The 20,095-nt window shown below is 43.9% G+C and overlaps 1 protein-coding gene across 1 annotated transcript in view; it reads left to right on the forward strand.

The window, feature by feature from the left end:
* LOC139378565 (protogenin B-like) overlaps positions 1 to 19,893 on the forward strand; it is a 49,453-nt gene extending 29,560 nt beyond the window's left edge. Inside the window, exons 13-22 of the mRNA XM_071120856.1 lie at positions 100 to 286; positions 2,273 to 2,400; positions 3,122 to 3,292; positions 4,599 to 4,787; positions 7,195 to 7,318; positions 11,320 to 11,467; positions 12,923 to 13,030; positions 13,166 to 13,458; positions 13,580 to 14,165; positions 19,723 to 19,893. Of these exons, the coding sequence (XP_070976957.1) occupies positions 100 to 286; positions 2,273 to 2,400; positions 3,122 to 3,292; positions 4,599 to 4,787; positions 7,195 to 7,318; positions 11,320 to 11,467; positions 12,923 to 13,030; positions 13,166 to 13,458; positions 13,580 to 14,165; positions 19,723 to 19,893 (2,105 nt within the window). The remainder of the gene's footprint in view (positions 1 to 99; positions 287 to 2,272; positions 2,401 to 3,121; positions 3,293 to 4,598; positions 4,788 to 7,194; positions 7,319 to 11,319; positions 11,468 to 12,922; positions 13,031 to 13,165; positions 13,459 to 13,579; positions 14,166 to 19,722) is intronic.
* Positions 19,894 to 20,095: the final 202 nt, after the last annotated feature.

Here is a 20,095-nt window from a genome sequence, read left to right on the forward strand (position 1 = left end):
ACAATCTGAAACAATCGCACGCATTTTCTACAGGAAATGTTATTTTGTTTTTGTGACAAATTTTTTTGTTTTCCATCTGTGTGTGGGTGTGTCTTGTAGCTGTACGAGATCACCCGGTGGCCTCCCCTCCAGCCCCGGACCATGTGAGTGCGGTGGCTAACAGCTCGTCAGCGGTGTACCTGCGTTGGAGCCGTCCTGCCTTCGCCTCTAGGAAGGCTGTCAGCTACACAGCTCGCTGTACGCCTGTGGGCCTGATGAACGCGTCAGCCATACGCTACGTACAGACGTGAGTTCATTACCAATTTTTCTGCAACAGAACTGCTCGTGATCTACAAGATACTTATGATCGTCAATAAGAAAAGAGGCACTCTTCATATAATTAAGACATATAATAATTAATAATTATAACAAATAATAATTCATAATTATAATAATTAATACTTATAATGACGAATAATTATAATTATTAATAATTGTATTAATTAATTATTTTAATAATTAATCAATAGTAATTATATTAAGTTATTAATAATAATTAATAATAATAATAATTAATGAATAATAATGAATAATTATAATGATTAATAATTATAATACTAATAATTGTAATAATTAATAATTGTATTAATTAATAAGTAATAATTCATCAATAGTAATTATATTCATTGATTAATAATAATGAAGACACACTAATTATAATAATGAATTATATGAAGAATGTGCCTTGGTCCTTCTTTTTGATGACCAATTCACCCCTTTGACCAGAGAGCCCCTTCTGTCTACCAAAACGTACTATTGTTTACCTTAGTAACGCTCCCCTTCCTCCTCTTTCTACAAGATACTTATGATGTTTATACCTGTATCCTGGAGTCCGTTGAGGAAGAAGAATACTTTACTACTAAGATTATTATACTGAACAAAAAATATGAATGCTACAATTTAATTGATTTTACTGAGTTACAGTTCACATGCGGAAATCAGTCCATTGAAATAAATTCATTAGGCCCTAATCTATGGATTTCACATGACTGGGAATACAGATATATGCATCTGTTGGTCACAGATACCTTTATAAAATAAATGGGGCTCAGGATCTCGTCACGGTAGTTTTGTGCATTCCAAATTGCCATCGATAAAATGCAATTGTGTTCGTTGTCCGTAGCTTATTGCCTGCTCATACCACAACCCCACCGCCACCATGGGGCACTCTGTTCACAATGTTGACATCAGCAAACACCATACCATACCATAACCCCACCGCCACCACCTCCACCATGGGGCACTCTGTTCACAACCCCCCCACCTCCACCATGGGGCTCTCTGTTCACAACCCCCCCACCACCACCATGGGGCACTCTGTTCACAACCCCCCCACCTCCCCCATGGGGCTCTCTGTTCACAACCCCCCCACCTCCACCATGGGGCATTCTGTTCACAACCCCGCCACCACCACCATGGGGCTCTCTGTTCACAACCCCCCCACCACCACCATGGGGCTCTCTGTTCACAACCCCCCCCCCCCATCACCATGGGACTCTCTGTTCACAACATGACATCCGCAAACCACTCGTCCATTTGACGCCAAACACGTGGTCTACTGTTGGGAGGCCAGTGGGACGTACTGTCAAATCCTCTAAAATTATGTTGGAGGCGGCTTATGGTAGAGAAATTAACATTCAATTCTCTGGCAACAGCTCTGGTGGACATTCCTGCTGTCAGCATGCCAATTACATGCTTCCTCAAAACTTGAGACATCTGTGGCATTGTGTTGTGTGACAAAACTGCACATTTTAGAGAGGCTTTTTATTGCCCCCCCCCAGCACAAGGTGCACCTGTGTAATAATCATGCTGTTTAATCAGCTTCTTGATATGACACACCTGTCAGGTGGATGGATTATCTTTGCAAATGAGAAATGCTCAGTAACAGGAATGTAAAACAAATGTGTGCACAACATTTTAGAGAAACAAGCTTTTTTTGTGCGTATGAAACATTTCAGGGATCTTTTATTTCAGCTCATGAAACGTGGGACCAACACTTTCTACATGTTGCAGTGTACTTCACTACTATGCTATTGTCCTTTTACATTGTCATTTTTCCGATCGTGGAAATTGATATTGCACGTGGTGATTTAGTTTTACACTTTTACTTCTCTTCTGACAAGAGACTGAAACGCGACATTGTTATGAACATGGGAGTGTGTTTTTTTATTTTTATTGAACCCTCTCACGATTGCTAATATTTATTCTGGGATGTCTGTTTTGTCCTCGTCAGTACCAACCAGAGTGTGTTGATACAGAGCCTGGACTCCAACACTCGCTATGAGTTGGTGGTGCGTCTCCATGTCGACCAACTGGACAGTCCCTGGAGCGTGGTCGTCTTTCAGAGGACTCTACCAGCAGGTAAAAAAACCTCTTATTCTCTTCTGACGCATCATGTCACGTTTCCCAAGGATAACGAGGATAAAAGAGTCCTTCATGATCTATGCATTATGAAGGAGTCTATTTAACTTTTTTTAAGTGACATCAACAGCTTCCTTCCCAGTCTACTCTGAGATGTTCCCGGCCGGTTCTCTGCCATGCACCTTGAGACTGATGCCCCATGTATATAGATAGAACAACAGTCACCTCATATTCTGTGTGTGTATATATACTGTTGTTGACTCACTGTTTATGTATATACTGTATTCTCAACGTAGCTCATCCTAATATACCTACTACTGTACAGACCATTTTCTTCCAAGTGATCTACTGTCTGAACACAGCAGGTATTTATATTGTGTATTCAGACACCGTTCACACTGATTTATCTACTCTCGTTTGTTAGACTCATTCTGACATTTTTTGTTGTTTTGTATTTGGATTATTTCTGTATTTGCTAGACATTCTACAGGCGCTGTTTGAGCTAGTAACGTAAGCATGACGCCGCACCTGCTATAACACCTGACAATTGTTTTTGTACGCGACCAATAAACTTTTTAAAATTAAAATTGTATTTGAGATGGGCGAGAACCAGCGAACCCATGTGCACACAATAACATTCACCAATCAAGGCCAACTGTACTAGATGACGGATACATTTAAGCTAATTAAGATATTTAAATGACCCTTTTCTGTTCATCAGCGCCCAGCCACCCTCCCGAAGGTGTGAGGGTGTCTCTGATTGAGGACGGCACAGCCCTGGTTTCCTGGAGGGAACCAGAGGAGAACAACCTGGCAGTGACGCACTACACCATCCTGTACGCCTCACAGAGGGCCCGGCTGGCCGGATACTGGCAGACACTGCACAGGGAGGGTGAGTGGAACAGCTAGATACTGGCAGACACTGCAGAGGGAGGGTGAGTGGAACAGCTAGATACTGGCAGACACTGCAGAGGGAGGGTGAGTGGAACAGCTAGATACTAGCAGACACTGCAGAGGGAGGGTGAGTGGAACAGCTAAATACTGGCAGACACTGCAGAAGGAGGGTGAGTGGATCAGCCAGACACTGCAGAGGGAGGGTGAGTGGAACAGCTAGATACTGGAAGATACTACAGAGGGAGGGTGAGTGGAACAGCTAGATACTGACAGACACTGCAGAGGGAGGGTGAGTGGAACAGCTAGATACTAGCAGACACTGCAGAGGGAGGGTGAGTGGAACAGCTAGATACTGGCAGACACTGCAGAAGGAGGGTGAGTGGATCAGCCAGACACTGCAGAGGGAGGGTGAGTGGAACAGCTAGATACTGGAAGATACTGCAGAGGGAGGGTGAGTGGATCAGCCAGACACTGCAGAAGGAGGGTGAGTGGATCAGCCAGACACTGGAAGATACTACAGAGGGAGGGTGAGTGGAACAGCTAGATACTGACAGACACTGCAGAGGGAGGGTGAGTGGAACAGCTAGATACTAGCAGACACTGCAGAGGGAGGGTGAGTGGAACAGCTAGATACTGGCAGACACTGCAGAAGGAGGGTGAGTGGATCAGCCAGACACTGCAGAGGGAGGGTGAGTGGAACAGCTAGATACTGGAAGATACTGCAGAGGGAGGGTGAGTGGATCAGCCAGACACTGCAGAAGGAGGGTGAGTGGATCAGCCAGACACTGCAGAAGGAGGGTGAGTGGAACAGCTAGATACCAGAATATACTACAGAGGGAGGGTGAGTGGAACAGCTAGATACCAGAATATACTACAGAGGGAAGGTGAGTGGAACAGCCAGATACTGCAGAGGGGGGATGCATGCAACAGCTAGATACTAGCAGATACTGCAGAGGGAGGATGAATGTGATGGTTAGACAGCCAGATACTGCAGAGGGAGGGTGTGTGGAATAGCTAGATACTGGCAGATACTGCAGAGGGAGGATGAGTGATATGGTTAGACAGCCAGATATTACAGAGGAATTGTAAACACAGGTGGACATTTTGGAAGGGGAGGGTCTGGAGACAGGCTTGGGCAGAAGCTTTGAGAGCAGAGTGTTTGAGTCCGTTGAGTGCAGATTTAAACCTTTCTGACGTATCTGACCAGTGTGCATCCCAGATTTGTGTCTGGGGTTTTGGGAATGGCTGTGTTATGATGCATTCTATTCCAGTCCGCTTTAAAAACCTGTCTGCTGTCCCTACAGGAAGTAACACCATGGCCCTGCTGGAGCGTCTGGAGCCTGGTAACGTCTACCTGGTGAAGATCTCTGCCTCCAACCAGGTGGGAGACGGGCCCTTCTCTACTACTGTGGAGCTGGCCCTGGGGCCTGGGTCTAGACACCGAGGGAAGAGCCCCAGGCACTCAGGCAGCGGCTCCTCCTCAGACACCACAGGTTAGTTATGTCGTAGTGTTGTTGGACTGGAGAGTGTTGTCGCAGTGTTGTTGGACTGGAGAGTGTTGTTGGACTGGAGAGTGTTGTCGTTAGCATTGTCGTAGTGTTGTTGGACTGGAGAGTGTTGTCGCAGTGTTGTTGGACTGGAGAGTGTTGTCGCAGTGTTGGACTGGAGAGTGTTGTTGGACTGGAGAGTGTTGTCGTTAGCATTGTCGTAGTGTTGTTGGACTGGAGAGTATTGTCGTAGTGTTGTTGGACTGGAGAGTGTTGTCGCAGTGTTGTTGGACTGGAGAGTGTTGTCGCAGTGTTGTTGGACTGGAGAGTGTTGTTGGACTGGAGAGTGTTGTCGTTAGCATTGTCGTAGTGTTGTTGGACTGGAGAGTGTTGTCGTTAGTATTGTCGTAGTGTTGTTGGACTGGAGAGTGTTGTCGCAGTGTTGTTGGACTGGAGAGTGTTGGACTGGAGAGTGTTGTAGTTAGTATTGTCGTAGTGTTGTTGGACTGGAGAGTGTTGTCGTTAGTATTGTCGTAGTGTTGTTGGACTGGAGAGTGTTGTCGCAGTGTTGTTGGACTGGAGAGTGTTGGACTGGAGAGTGTTGTAGTTAGTATTGTCGTAGTGTTGTTGGACTGGAGAGTGTTGTCGTTAGTATTAGTATTGTCGTAGTGTTGTTGGACTGGAGAGTGTTGTCGCAGTGTTGTTGGACTGGAGAGTGTTGGACTGGAGAGTGTTGTAGTTAGTATTGTCGTAGTGTTGTTGGACTGGAGAGTGTTGTCGTTAGTATTGTTGTAGTGTTGTTGGACTGGAGAGTGTTGTCGCAGTGTTGTTGGACTGGAGAGTGTTGGACTGGAGAGTGTTGTCGCAGTGTTGTTGGACTGGAGAGTGTTGTCGCAGTGTTGTTGGACTGGAGAGTGTTGTTGGACTGGAGAGTGTTGTCGTTAGGATTGTCGTAGTGTTGTTGGACTGGAGAGTGTTGTCGTTAGTATTGTCGTAGTGTTGTTGGACTGGAGAGTGTTGTCGCAGTGTTGTTGGACTGGAGAGTGTTGGACTGGAGAGTGTTGTAGTTAGTATTGTCGTAGTGTTGTTGGACTGGAGAGTGTTGTCGTTAGTATTGTCGTAGTGTTGTTGGACTGGAGAGTGTTGTCGCAGTGTTGTTGGACTGGAGAGTGTTGGACTGGAGAGTGTTGTAGTTAGTATTGTCGTAGTGTTGTTGGACTGGAGAGTGTTGTCGTTAGTATTGTCGTAGTGTTGTTGGACTGGAGAGTGTTGTCGCAGTGTTGTTGGACTGGAGAGTGTTGGACTGGAAAGTGTTGTCGTTAGTATTGTCGTAGTGTTGTTGGACTGGAGAGTGTTGTTGGACTGGAGAGTGTTGTCGTTAGTATTGTTGTAGTGTTGTTGGACTGGAGAGTGTTGTCGTTAGTATTGTCGTAGTGTTGTTGGACTGGAGAGTGTTGTCGTAGTGTTGTTGGACTGGAGAGTGTTGTAGTAAGTATTGTGGCTAGTGGTCAGTGTTGTTGGACTGGAGAGTATTGTCGTAGTGTTGTTGGACTGGAGAGTATTGTCGTAGTGTTGTTGGACTGGAGAGTGTTGTCGTAGTGTTGTTGGACTGCAGAGTGTTGTAGTAAGTATTGTGGCTAGTGGTCAGTGTTGTTGGACTGGAGAGTATTGTCGTAGTGTTTTTGGACTGGAGAGTGTTGTAGTAAGTATTGTGGCTAGTGGTCAGTGTTGTTGGACTGCAGAGTGTTGTAGTAAGTATTGTGGCTAGTGGTCAGTGTTGTTGGACTGGAGAGTATTGTCGTAGTGTTGTTGGACTAGAGAGTGTTGTCGTAGTGTTGTTGGACTGCAGAGTGTTGTAGTAAGTATTGTGGCTAGTGGTCAGTGTTGTTGGACTGCAGAGTGTTGTAGTTAGTATTGTGGCTAGTGGTCAGTGTTGTTGGACTGGAGAGTGTTGTAGTAAGTATTGTGGCTATGTACAGGGTGTTACGGTACAGAGTCAAGGTGGAGGCTATATACAGGGGGTACCGGTACAGAGTCAAAGTGGAGGCTATATACAGGGGGTACCGGTACAGAGTCAATGTGGAGACTATATACAGGGGGTACCAGTACAGAGTCAATGTGGAGGCTATATACAGGGGGTACCGGTACAGAGTCAATGTGGAGGCTATATACAGGGGGTACCCGGTACAGAGTCAATGTGGAGGCTTTATACAGGTGGTACCGGTACAGAGTCAATGTGGAGGCTATATACAGGGGGTACCGGTACAGAGTCAATGTGGAGGCTATATACAGGGGGTACCGGTACAGAGTCAATGTGCGGGGGCACAGGTTAGTCGAGGTAATATGTACATGTAGGTAGAGTTATTAAATTGATGTGATTACTCAGTGTGACATGATTTCTCATGTCTTCCAGTGTTCTCTGACGGCCAGTACCACACGGAGCAGAATTCCATGACCGGGATCATCGTGGGGGTCTGCATCGCTCTGGCCTGTATAGTAATGTGTACCATCATCCTCATCAGCAAAGGCAGATCCAGGTATTTACACGATGTCCATCTTAGGAATAGTCGTCTGTTTCTTCTGTTTCTTCTGTTTCTTCTGTATCTTCTTCTCCTTCTTCTTCTTCTGTTTCTTCTTCTTCTGTTTCTTCTTCTTTTGTTTCTTCTGTTTCTTCTGTTTCTTCTTCTTCTGTTTCTTCTTCTTTTGTTTCTTCTGTTTCTTCTTCTCCTTCTTCTTCTTCTGTTTCTTCTTCTCCTTCTTCTCATTCTTCTTCTTCTTCTGTTTCTTCTTCTTCTGTTTCTTCTTCTTCTTCTGTTTCTTCTTCTTCTTCTTCTGTTTCTTCTTCTTCTTCTTCTTCTGTTTCTTCTTCTTCTTCTTCTGTTTCTTCTTCTTCTGTTTCTTCTTCTTCTGTTTCTCCTTCTTCTTCTTCTTCTTCTTCTGTTTCTCCTTCTTCTTCTTCTTCTTCTGTTTCTCCTTCTTCTGTTTCTTCTTCTTCTGTTTCTTCTTCTTCTTCTTCTGTTTCTTCTTCTTCTGTTTCTTCTTCTTCTGTTTCTTCTTCTTCTGTTTCTCCTTCTTCTTCTTCTGTTTCTTCTTCTTCTTCTTCTTCTTCTTCTTCTTCTTCTTCTTCTTCTTCTGTTTCTTCTTCTTCTTCTTCTTCTGTTTCTTCTTCTTCTTCTTCTGTTTCTTCTTCTTCTGTTTCTTCTTCTTCTGTTTCTTCTTCTTCTTCTTCTGTTTCTTCTTCTTCTGTTTCTTCTTCTTCTGTTTCTTCTTCTTCTGTTTCTTCTTCTTCTTCTTCTTCTGTTTCTTCTTCTTCTGTTTCTTCTTCTTCTGTTTCTTCTTCTTCTGTTTCTTCTTCTTCTGTTTCTTCTTCTTCTTCTTCTGTTTCTTCTTCTTCTTCTGTTTCTTCTTCTTCTTCTTCTTCTGTTTCTTCTTCTTCTTCTGTTTCTTCTTCTTCTTCTGTTTCTCCTTCTTCTTCTGTTTCTTCTTCTTCTTCTGTTTCTTCTTCTTCTTCTTCTGTTTCTTCTTCTTCTCCTTCTTCTGTTTCTTCTTCTCCTTCTTCTGTTTCTTCTTCTCCTTCTTCTGTTTCTTCTGTTTCTTCTTCTTCTGTTTCTTCTTCTTCTGTTTCTTCTGTTTCTTCTCCTCCTTCTTCTTCTTCTGTTTCTTCTTCTTCTGTTTCTTCTGTTTCTTCTTCTCCTTCTTCTGTTTCTTCTGTTTCTTTTTCTTCTGTTTCTTCTGTTTCTTCTTCTTCTGTTTCTTCTGTTTCTTCTTCTCCTTCTTCTTCTTCTGTTTCTTCTTCTCCTTCTTCTCATTCTTCTTCTTCTTCTGTTTCTTCTTCTTCTGTTTCTTCTTCTTCTTCTTCTTCTGTTTCTTCTTCTTCTTCTTCTGTTTCTTCTTCTTCTTCTTCTTCTGTTTCTTCTTCTTCTTCTTCTGTTTCTTCTTCTTCTGTTTCTTCTTCTTCTGTTTCTCCTTCTTCTTCTTCTTCTTCTTCTTCTGTTTCTCCTTCTTCTTCTTCTTCTTCTGTTTCTCCTTCTTCTGTTTCTTCTTCTTCTGTTTCTTCTTCTTCTGTTTCTTCTTCTTCTTCTTCTTCTGTTTCTTCTTCTTCTGTTTCTTCTTCTTCTGTTTCTTCTTCTTCTGTTTCTCCTTCTTCTTCTTCTTCTTCTGTTTCTTCTTCTTCTTCTTCTTCTTCTTCTTCTTCTTCTTCTGTTTCTTCTTCTTCTTCTTCTGTTTCTTCTTCTTCTTCTTCTGTTTCTTCTTCTTCTGTTTCTTCTTCTTCTGTTTCTTCTTCTTCTTCTTCTGTTTCTTCTTCTTCTGTTTCTTCTTCTTCTGTTTCTTCTTCTTTTGTTTCTTCTGTTTCTTCTGTTTCTTCTTCTTCTGTTTCTTCTTCTTTTGTTTCTTCTGTTTCTTCTTCTCCTTCTTCTTCTTCTGTTTCTTCTTCTCCTTCTTCTCATTCTTCTTCTTCTGTTTCTTCTTCTTCTGTTTCTTCTTCTTCTTCTTCTTCTGTTTCTTCTTCTTCTTCTTCTGTTTCTTCTTCTTCTTCTTCTTCTGTTTCTTCTTCTTCTTCTTCTGTTTCTTCTTCTTCTGTTTCTTCTTCTTCTGTTTCTCCTTCTTCTTCTTCTTCTTCTTCTGTTTCTCCTTCTTCTTCTTCTTCTTCTGTTTCTCCTTCTTCTGTTTCTTCTTCTTCTGTTTCTTCTTCTTCTGTTTCTTCTTCTTCTTCTTCTGTTTCTTCTTCTTCTGTTTCTTCTTCTTCTGTTTCTTCTTCTTCTGTTTCTCCTTCTTCTTCTTCTGTTTCTTCTTCTTCTTCTTCTTCTTCTTCTTCTTCTTCTGTTTCTTCTTCTTCTTCTTCTTCTTCTGTTTCTTCTTCTTCTTCTTCTGTTTCTTCTTCTTCTGTTTCTTCTTCTTCTGTTTCTTCTTCTTCTTCTTCTGTTTCTTCTTCTTCTGTTTCTTCTTCTTCTGTTTCTTCTTCTTCTTCTTCTTCTGTTTCTTCTTCTTCTGTTTCTTCTTCTTCTGTTTCTTCTTCTTCTGTTTCTTCTTCTTCTTCTTCTGTTTCTTCTTCTTCTTCTGTTTCTTCTTCTTCTTCTGTTTCTTCTTCTTCTTCTGTTTCTTCTTCTTCTTCTGTTTCTCCTTCTTCTTCTGTTTCTTCTTCTTCTTCTGTTTCTTCTTCTTCTTCTTCTGTTTCTTCTTCTTCTCCTTCTTCTGTTTCTTCTTCTCCTTCTTCTGTTTCTTCTTCTCCTTCTTCTGTTTCTTCTGTTTCTTCTTCTTCTGTTTCTTCTGTTTCTTCTTCTTCTGTTTCTTCTGTTTCTTCTCCTCCTTCTTCTTCTTCTGTTTCTTCTTCTTCTGTTTCTTCTGTTTCTTCTTCTCCTTCTTCTGTTTCTTCTGTTTCTTCTTCTTCTGTTTCTTCTGTTTCTTCTTCTTCTGTTTCTTCTGTTTCTTCTTCTCCTTCTTCTTCTTCTGTTTCTTCTTCTCCTTCTTCTCATTCTTCTTCTTCTTCTGTTTCTTCTTCTTCTGTTTCTTCTTCTTCTTCTTCTTCTGTTTCTTCTTCTTCTTCTTCTTCTGTTTCTTCTTCTTCTTCTTCTTCTGTTTCTTCTTCTTCTTCTTCTGTTTCTTCTTCTTCTGTTTCTTCTTCTTCTGTTTCTCCTTCTTCTGTTTCTTCTTCTTCTGTTTCTTCTTCTTCTGTTTCTTCTTCTTCTTCTTCTGTTTCTTCTTCTTCTGTTTCTTCTTCTTCTGTTTCTTCTTCTTCTTCTGTTTCTCCTTCTTCTTCTTCTTCTTCTGTTTCTTCTTCTTCTTCTTCTTCTTCTTCTTCTTCTTCTGTTTCTTCTTCTTCTTCTTCTGTTTCTTCTTCTTCTTCTTCTGTTTCTTCTTCTTCTGTTTCTTCTTCTTCTGTTTCTTCTTCTTCTTCTTCTGTTTCTTCTTCTTCTGTTTCTTCTTCTTCTGTTTCTTCTTCTTCTGTTTCTTCTTCTTCTGTTTCTTCTTCTTCTTCTTCTTCTGTTTCTTCTTCTTCTGTTTCTTCTTCTTCTTCTTCTGTTTCTTCTTCTTCTGTTTCTTCTTCTTCTGTTTCTTCTTCTTCTTCTTCTGTTTCTTCTTCTTCTTCTGTTTCTTCTTCTTCTTCTGTTTCTTCTTCTTCTTCTGTTTCTTCTTCTTCTTCTGTTTCTTCTTCTTCTTCTTCTTCTGTTTCTCCTTCTTCTTCTTCTTCTGTTTCTTCTTCTTCTTCTTCTTCTGTTTCTTCTTCTTCTCCTTCTTCTGTTTCTTCTTCTCCTTCTTCTGTTTCTTCTTCTCCTTCTTCTGTTTCTTCTGTTTCTTCTTCTTCTGTTTCTTCTTCTTCTCTTTCTTCTGTTTCTTCTTCTCTTTCTTCTGTTTCTTCTTCTTCTTCTTCTTCTGTTTCTTCTTCTCTTTCTTCTGTTTCTTCTCCTTCTGTTTCTTCTTCTCCTTCTATAGACTATAGTCCATTTACTCATTCTAATGCTTCAGCCATTTTTGAAAGAACTCTCTTCAAATAGATTATTTTATATTGTCCCCTAACTTCTACTCTTTGCTCCAATAGGAAATCTTCCATCTGTAAGATCATGGACGTAGTGAACGGTGAGGGAACCCATGGTCCACATACTGGTTTGGCCCTGGCCAATGAACACCAGGCTGAGAACATAGAGGCCCTGATGCCCATGATGGCACCACACTTCATTGATGCCAAGGTGAGACATGACTCCACAGACACAGGCCATGAGTGTGTATGTATGAGACTGTATTTATGTCATATACTGTGCCTTCGGGAAAGTATTCAGACCCCTTTAGACTTTTTCCACATTTTGTTAGGTTACAACGTTATTCTAAAATGGAGTACATTTTATCAACCTCATCAACCTACAAACAATACCCCATAATGACAAAGAAACATTTTTTTATTTTTTTATTTTTGCAAATGTATTACATTGGGTTCAAGTCCGGGCTCTGGTTGTGTCACTCACAGACTTTCAGAGACTTGTCCCGAAGCCACTCCTGCGTTGTCTTTTGTCTGTGTGCTTAGGGTGGTTGTCCTGTTAGAAGGTGAATCTTCGCTCCAGTCTGAGGTCCTGAGCGCTCTGGAGCAGGTTTTTATCAAAGATCTCTCTGCACTTTGTTCTGTTCATCTTTCCCTCAATCCTGACTAGTCTCCCAGTCCCTGCAGCTGAAAAACATCCCCACAGCATGATGCTGCCACCACCATGCTTCACTGTAGGGATGATGCCAGGTTTTCTCCAGATGTGACGCTTGGCATTCAGACCAAATAGTTCAATCTTGGTTTCAATTTTGTTTCTCCATGGTCTGAGAGCCCTTTAGGTGCCTTTTGGCAAACTCCAAGCGGCCTGTCATGTGCCTTTTACTGAGGAGTGGCTGCCATCTGGCCACTCTACCATAAAGGCCTGATTGGTGGAGTGCTGCAGAGATGGGAGAAACTTCCAGAAGGACAACCATCTCCACAGATGAACTCTAGAGAGGTGTCAGAGTGACCACCGGGTTCTTGGTCACCTCCCTGACCAAGGCCCTTCTCCCCTGATTGCTCAGTTTGGCCTGGCGGTCAGCTCTAGGAAGTCTTGGTGGTTCTAAACTTCTGCCATTAAATAATGATGGAGGCCACGGTGTTCTTGGGGACCTTCAGTGCTGCACAATATTTTTGGTACCCTTCCCCAGATCTGTGTCTCGACACAATCCTGTCTCGGAGCTCTACGGACAATTCCTTCAACCTCATGGCTTGGCTTTTGCTCTGACATGCACTGTCAACTGTGGGACCTTATATAGACAGATGTGTGCCTTTCCAAATCATGTCCAATCAATTGAATTTACCACAGGTGCACTCCAATCAAGTTGTAGAAACATCTCAAGGATGATCAATGGAAACAGGATGCACCTGACCTCAGTTTCATGTCTCACTGCAAAGGGACTGAATACTTATGTAAATCTGAAAGAAAAAAAAAGATTTTTTTTTTCTCGCTTTGTCATTATGTGGTATTGTGTGTAGATTACTGAGGATTTTTTAAATGTATTTAATCCAGTTTAGATTAAGGCTGTAAAGTAACAAAATGTGGAAAAAGTGTAAAGGGGTCTGAATACTTTCTGAATGTACTCTACGCCTGTATCTGTCTCTAATCTGGTTCTCTCTCTGTTTTCAGGGTGGGACAAACCTGGTGATTACAGGAGCCGGCCCGGTCTGCGGTATCAACCGCAGCAAGAGATGGCACTTTTTTAAGAGGGAGAGATACAATAGAAATACAAGCCAGGTCGGTCTTCAGACATGAACCAAATCATGTTGCTGCTATCAAAATACCAGTCATGGAGTTTACAGTATTGAGTATTGGTCATTTGTTATACAATGTTGTTATACAACAAATATCTCTCCTCTCCTTTATCTCTAGGCTGAGAACAGAGCATATCTGTACGAGGCAGGGAAGACCGTTCTGTGTTACGAGGAGAAGGAAGGTGCGCCTCCCCTCCAGCCCTCCAGCCTGCATATCCTGTTCGGGCCACTAGGGGACTTGGAGAGCTCCGGGGGCTTCAGTGAGGGAAACAGCTCTGGAACTACTGAGACCAGTGACGGAAGTCAGGAGACAGGAGACTCTGGTCACTACTCCAACGAAGAGATAAGCAATGAGATGAGCAACCCGTCCACCGCCACCTCAGGCCGTAACTCCAGGCCTCCGTCCTTCGGGTCGGAGTTGGATGACAGCCCAACTCCAAAGAAGGAAGAAGAAAAAAAGCCTGGTTTTAAAGTGGAATCTGAGGTGACGCCACTAAGACCTCCTTACCGTCTCCACCATGGTCTCCACCAGCCTGGTCATGACACTGTCCAGCATCCCTGTTCCCTCTCGGCTGAGGAAACTGTTTATCCTACCCAGGCCACCGTCCAGCATCCCTGTTCCCTCTCGGCTGAGGAAGCTGTTTATCCTACCCAGGCCACGGTCCAGCATCCCTCACGGCCCTGTTCCCTCTCGGCTGAGGAAGCTGTTTATCCTACCCAGGCCACCGTCCAGCATCCCTGTTCCCTCTCGGCTGAGGAAGCTGTTTATCCTACCCAGGCCACGGTCCAGCATCCCTCACGGCCCTGTTCCCTCTCGGCTGAGGAAGCTGTTTATCCTACCCAGGCCACCGTCCAGCATCCCTGTTCCCTCTCGGCTGAGGAAGCTGTTTATCCTGCCCAGGCCACGGTCCAGCATCCCTCACGGCCCTGTTCCCTCTCGGCTGAGGAAGCTGTTTATCCTGCCCAGGCCACCGTCCAGCATCCCTCACTGCCCTGTTCCCTCTCGGCTGAGGAAGCTGTTTATCCTGCCCAGGCCACCGTCCAGCATCCCTCACGGCCCTGTTCCCTCTCGGCTGAGGAAGCTGTTTATCCTGCCCAGGCCACGGTCCAGTCAGCAGGCTCGTCCTGGTGATAGGTTACCCAACCTGAATGCGGCTTATTTTCAGTTGAAGCAGCCCACCTTTCTCGCTTCTTTGCCTCCTGAAATAGGTCCTTGGGCAAGGAACATACAGTTACATAGAGGGATCGGGAAGTTTCAGCTTTAAAGAGGAAATGGGTTTGCTTCAGGTCTACCTCAAGATATTTGTAATGAATGGTATTGTTTTCCTGATTCATTTTGATCTTATTTTCAGTCTGTCTGGTTTTTGTCTTTGTGTCAAGTCTTTAGGGATGATTTCTTAGACACCAACCTCAGTGGGGTCGGTGACAACCGGATGCATCCGGTTGTCAGGGGAACTGGAAAGAGAGACTTCTGCTTTAGGACGTTAACAAGTCGACATTCCATCTTAACTCCTCCTCCACATTTACAGGATTGGTTGAACAGTGTAGAAGAGAACCGCCCCCCCCCCCCCCCCCCCCTATTAGCACAACAAAGAAAGAAACACCACACAGATGATGCTTTGTCATGAATTGTTGAAAGGGATGTTATGGGATCCTGATAAGAATGTTCAGTGAAGATTGGACATTGGAAGGGGCTTTACATTTTTTTATTTTTTTATAATTTTTTTTACAAAACTAAGCTTAATCTTTGTCCGGGAAACCAGTCCTTAATGTCTGTCCTAAACCAAAGCTCACCCAACAATGAATGTTCAAAAGAATGTAAAAAAATATATTGCTTCGTGATACATTCTATAATTAAGGAGATTGTTTTCTTCCATTGAAGCAGAGTGACCCTCCTCATTGCTGATTGTCTACCTCAGTTACTCTGACTCTGTATATATAGTACTACCTCATTTATAACAATCTATTGTGCAAGTACCGTATTATACTACTACCTCATTTTAAGAGTATATTGTGCAGTATTATTTTCCCTAACTCAGGGTAATGAGGTTGAAAATATTTCCAAGCCATGTCGTCTTACCTGCAGGAGTTATAGTTACAGGCTGAATTTAGTTTGAAGATTTGTGAAAATTCCTTTTGGAATTATTTGTTTGTTTTTTTGTAAGGTTGGAAAAGCGTTTACGTTTTTTTAAAAAAATGTATGACGAGCCTCTTCAGTATAGTTCTAACATTGAAGCATTAGATACTGTATCACCAGTCTCTATTTGAGTAAGATCAAGTAACTAAAAATTAAACGTTGAACTGGCATTTGCAGTACGGCGTACCTTAAAAAGCTTTAAAATGGCCTTATTACGTGGAAAAGGGCTTGGCAGATGATTGTAGATACAGAGAACCAAAGAAAGAGTAGGAACACGCGACATAACAGCCCTACAGTATTGTAAGTGTCCTCTGAATCATTTCGCTGCCGTGTCAAGTATGTATATTTCTCATTGAATTATCGAGTTGAATACAATTCTTATTGTACATTTTCGAGACACGTTTTTATATCTGGTTGAAAGCTTTAGTGCTCTGTCTTTCAGACGAGTGTTCTCCATTTGCCTTCTATGTACAGTAGATCATTGATGCTAAATGCAGCGTTGACACTGTGCTATTAGATGCCAAAGAGTTGTCTACTTCCTCAGATGGGGGGATTCAGATAGATGATAGATCAGACTGGAGGACTGATGGGACTGATTGGACTGATGGGTCCTCCAGATAGATCAGACGGGAGGACTGATGGGTCCTCCAGATAGATCAGACGGGAGGACTGATGGGTCCTCCAGATGGATCAGACGGGAGGACTGATGGGTCCTCCAGATAGATCAGACGGGGGAGGACTGATGGGTCCTCCAGATAGATCAGACGGGAGGACTGATGGGTCCTCCAGATGGATCAGACGGGAGGACTGATGGGTCCTCCAGATAGATCAGACGGGATGATGTCACAGGAGATTCCAGAGTTGGGGCTAGTTCCATTTCCATTCAGTCAGTTCCGGGAGTAAACTGAAATTCCAATTCTTTTCAAAAGGGAAATTTGGGAATTTTGAAATTTCAGTTAAACTTACAGAATTTACTGAATTGAACTGGAATTAAGCCCAACACTGACAGGAGTTTGTCTCACACCAAAACAAAGAATCCAGTCAGTGTATTGACAAAGCTAGTGGATGGATGAAGAAGCATTTGCATTCATCAAGCTGATATCACCTGCGGTCAACAATTCACATGAATAGCATTTTTTTTAAATGAATGTTGTATGATGGAGAAATGTATATTTGTATCCACTATATTTCTAGCCTGGTACCAGATTTGTTTGTGCTGTATAGCATGCCAGCCATGACAATGACCATAGGAGTTGGCTACACAGATCAAAGACATCTGGGAGCAGGCTGCTATTATATTACACACCCCAGTTTGACAATACCACCAGATTCTGACTATCAAATCAATAACCCCTATGTGTGAAGAGCAACGTAATCAAGTTTTATATCTTTGAAAAGCAAATTATCTTGGACCAAAGAAGATGTTGTTTTAATAATTAGTTATTTGGTTTTACTTCTTTTTTTTTTCACAACAGTATTTGCATAATGTGTTATAAGTTGCTAGGATTTTTGATTAACTAGAAAAGGCATTTTTAAAGTCGAATCATTGTGATGCCAAGTTCCATTTTGTTTTGTGTGGCTTGAGAGGTCAAAGAGCGTTCAGTTGTCAGTTGGATCGTGTTCATGAGATTTCACCTGAAAGATGTTCAAAGTTTACTTTTGGGACATTTTAAAACATTTTATGGTTTTGTTTATTTTAGGATAGTTTTATTTCGTGTTAAAGCATATTTTTCCTGAGGTCATGTCTACACTTGACACTTGCATGTGACTTCTGCTATCGGAATACGAAGGTCGCATTGAAAAGACGGGTCGCTTTGTGATCTGATTGTGTTCAGATCTGGTTACCACTTCAGGAGTTGGTCAGGGATGCATTGTGTTCAGACCTGGTTACCACTTCAGGAGTTGGTCAGGGATGCATTGTGTTCAGACCTGGTTACCACTTCAGGAGTTGGTCAGGGATGCATTGTGTTCAGACCTGGTTACCACTTCAGGAGTTGGTCAGGGATGCATTGTGTTCAGACCTGGTTACCACTTCAGGAGTTGGTCAGGGATGCATTGTGTTCAGACCTGGTTACCACTTCAGGAGTTGGTCAGGGATGCATTGTGTTCAGACCTGGTTACCACTTCAGGAGTTGATCAGGGATGCATTGTGTGCGGATTTCTCCTCAGTCTGGACACAATCAGGCTACCGAAAGTGCATACAGTGGGCGATGTCATCAGCACTCCTCTCATAAGTCTACAGAAAGCTTGTTTTGAAATCGAGAGGCGCCTTTTTCATTATAACGTTGGAGGACATACATTGTTAGTGTGTGTGAGGAACGTGTTTGCTGGCCTCAGAAATGCTAGCCAACAAGCTAATATTTAGAATAGCTAAAAAAAAATGTTTGGCTAGAGTTATGCAAACCCTTTTGCAATCCCTTTAGTGTTGCTAGTTAGCTACAGAGGTTAGCTGGCTGGTTAGCTACAGTAGTTAGCTACAGAGGTTAGCTGGCTGGTTAGCTACAGAGGTTAGCTGGCTGGTTAGCTACAGTAGTTAGCTACAGAGGTTAGCTGGCTGTTAGCTACAGAGGTTAGCTGGCTGGTTAGCTGCAGAGGTTAGCTGGCTGGTTAGCTACAGAGGTTAGCTGGCTGGTTAGCTACAGTAGTTAGCTGGCTGGTTAGCTACAGTAGTTAGCTGGCTAGTTAGCTACAGAGGTTAGCTGGCTAGTTAGCTACAGAGGTTAGCTGGCTAGTTAGCTACAGTAGTTAGCTATTGCCATCAGTTGTTGTTGTGTTATTATCATATTTAGCCTATTCCACCGTTTGTAGAATGCATACTGGCATTTGAATATAGCGCAGGAAAAAGGGGAATCCGGGCACTATGTGGACACGGTAGACACATTTATTTGTAGGTGTAGACACATGGCACTTTCGGAATTCCATGATCAGAATTCCCTGATCAGAATTCCCTGATCAGAATTCCATGATCAGAATACTAAAGCTGCGTGAACTGTCAAGTCTAGACACGGCCTTAGATGGATATAAGAAAAGACTGGGCTATTATCCCCCTCTGTCTGTGTTCTCAGAGCCTGCGTCAGGGACAGGTTTTGTCGGCTAGGGTAGCTTGCTGCCTTTATCCCCCTCTGTCTGTGTTCTCAGAGCTTGCGTCAGGGACAGGGTTTGTCGGCTAGGGGAGCTTGCTGCCTTTATCCCCCTCTGTCTGTGTTCTCAGAGCCTGCGTCAGGGACAGGTTTTGTCGGCTAGGGGAGCTTGCTGCCTTTATCCCCCTCTGTCTGTGTTCTCAGAGCCTGCGTCAGGGACAGGTTTTGTCGGCTAGGGGAGCTTGCTGCCTTTATCCCCCTCTGTCTGTGTTCTCAGAGCCTGCGTCAGGGACAGGTTTTGTCGGCTAGGGGAGCTTCGCTGCCTTTATCCCCCTCTGTCTGTGTTCTCAGAGCCTGCGTCAGGGACAGGGTTTGTCGGCTAGGGGAGCTTGCTGCCTTTATCCCCCTCTGTCTGTGTTCTCAGAGCCTGCGTCAGGGACAGGGTTTGTCGGCTAGGGGAGCTTCGCTGCCTTTATCCCCCTCTGTCTGTGTTCTCAGAGCCTGCGTCAGGGACAGGTTTTGTCGGCTAGGGGAGCTTCGCTGCCTTTATCCCCCTCTGTCTGTGTTCTCAGAGCCTGCGTCAGGGACAGGTTTTGTCGGCTAGGGGAGCTTCGCTGCCTTTATCCCCCTCTGTCTGTGTTCTCAGAGCCTGCGTCAGGGACAGGGTTTGTCGGCTAGGGGAGCTTCGCTGCCTTTATCCCCCTCTGTCTGTGTTCTCAGAGCCTGCGTCAGGGACAGGGTTTGTCGGCTAGGGGAGCTTCGCTGCCTTTATCCCCCTCTGTCTGTGTTCTCAGAGCCTGCGTCAGGGACAGGTTTTGTCGGCTAGGGGAGCTTCGCTGCCTTTATCCCCCTCTGTCTGTGTTCTCAGAGCCTGCGTCAGGGACAGGTTTTGTCGGCTAGGGGAGCTTCGCTGCCTTTATCCCCCTCTGTCTGTGTTCTCAGAGCCTGCGTCAGGGACAGGTTTTGTCGGCTAGGGGAGCTTCGCTGCCTTTATCCCCCTCTGTCTGTGTTCTCAGAGCCTGCGTCAGGGACAGGGTTTGTCGGCTAGGGGAGCTTCGCTGCCTTTATCCCCCTCTGTCTGTGTTCTCAGAGCCTGCGTCAGGGACAGGTTTTGTCGGCTAGGGGAGCTTCGCTGCCTTTATCCCCCTCTGTCTGTGTTCTCAGAGCCTGCGTCAGGGACAGGTTTTGTCGGCTAGGGGAGCTTCGCTGCCTTTATCCCCCTCTGTCTGTGTTCTCAGAGCCTGCGTCAGAGACAGGTTTTGTCGGCTAGGGGAGCTTCGCTGCCTTTATCCCCCTCTGTCTGTGTTCTCAGAGCCTGCGTCAGGGACAGGGTTTGTTGGCTAGGGGAGCTTGCTGCCTTTATCCCCCTCTGTCTGTGTTCTCAGAGCCTGCGTCAGGGACAGGTTATGTCGGCTCTGGGAGCTTGCTGCCTTTATCCCCCTCTGTCTGTGTTCTCAGAGCCTGCGTCAGGGACAGGTTTTGTCGGCTAGGGGAGCTTCGCTGCGTCAGGGACAGGGTTTGTCGGCTAGGGGAGCTTCGCTGCGTCAGGGACAGGTTATGTCGGCTAGGGGAGCTTCGCTGCCTTTGCCGGACACCAATTTGAATGTGTCCTTTTATTTCTACTATTGAACATGTGTTTTTGTTGTAACTTCCTGATTTTTGTCATTCATATTTACCATATCATGTATTTCTTTCTCCCAAGTGTTAAAGTAAACAGTGTTTCCGTGTTACAAACCACATGATTTTATCCTCTCAAGATGTTCTCATCATTTGAATAAAAATGTTTCCTGAAAAAGTTTTCCAGTGATAGTTTTTTTCAAAAATCATTGAT

Source organism: Oncorhynchus clarkii, chromosome 2 (assembly GCF_045791955.1).
Source record: "Oncorhynchus clarkii lewisi isolate Uvic-CL-2024 chromosome 2, UVic_Ocla_1.0, whole genome shotgun sequence".
NCBI classification, from domain to species: Eukaryota; Metazoa; Chordata; class Actinopteri; order Salmoniformes; family Salmonidae; genus Oncorhynchus; species Oncorhynchus clarkii.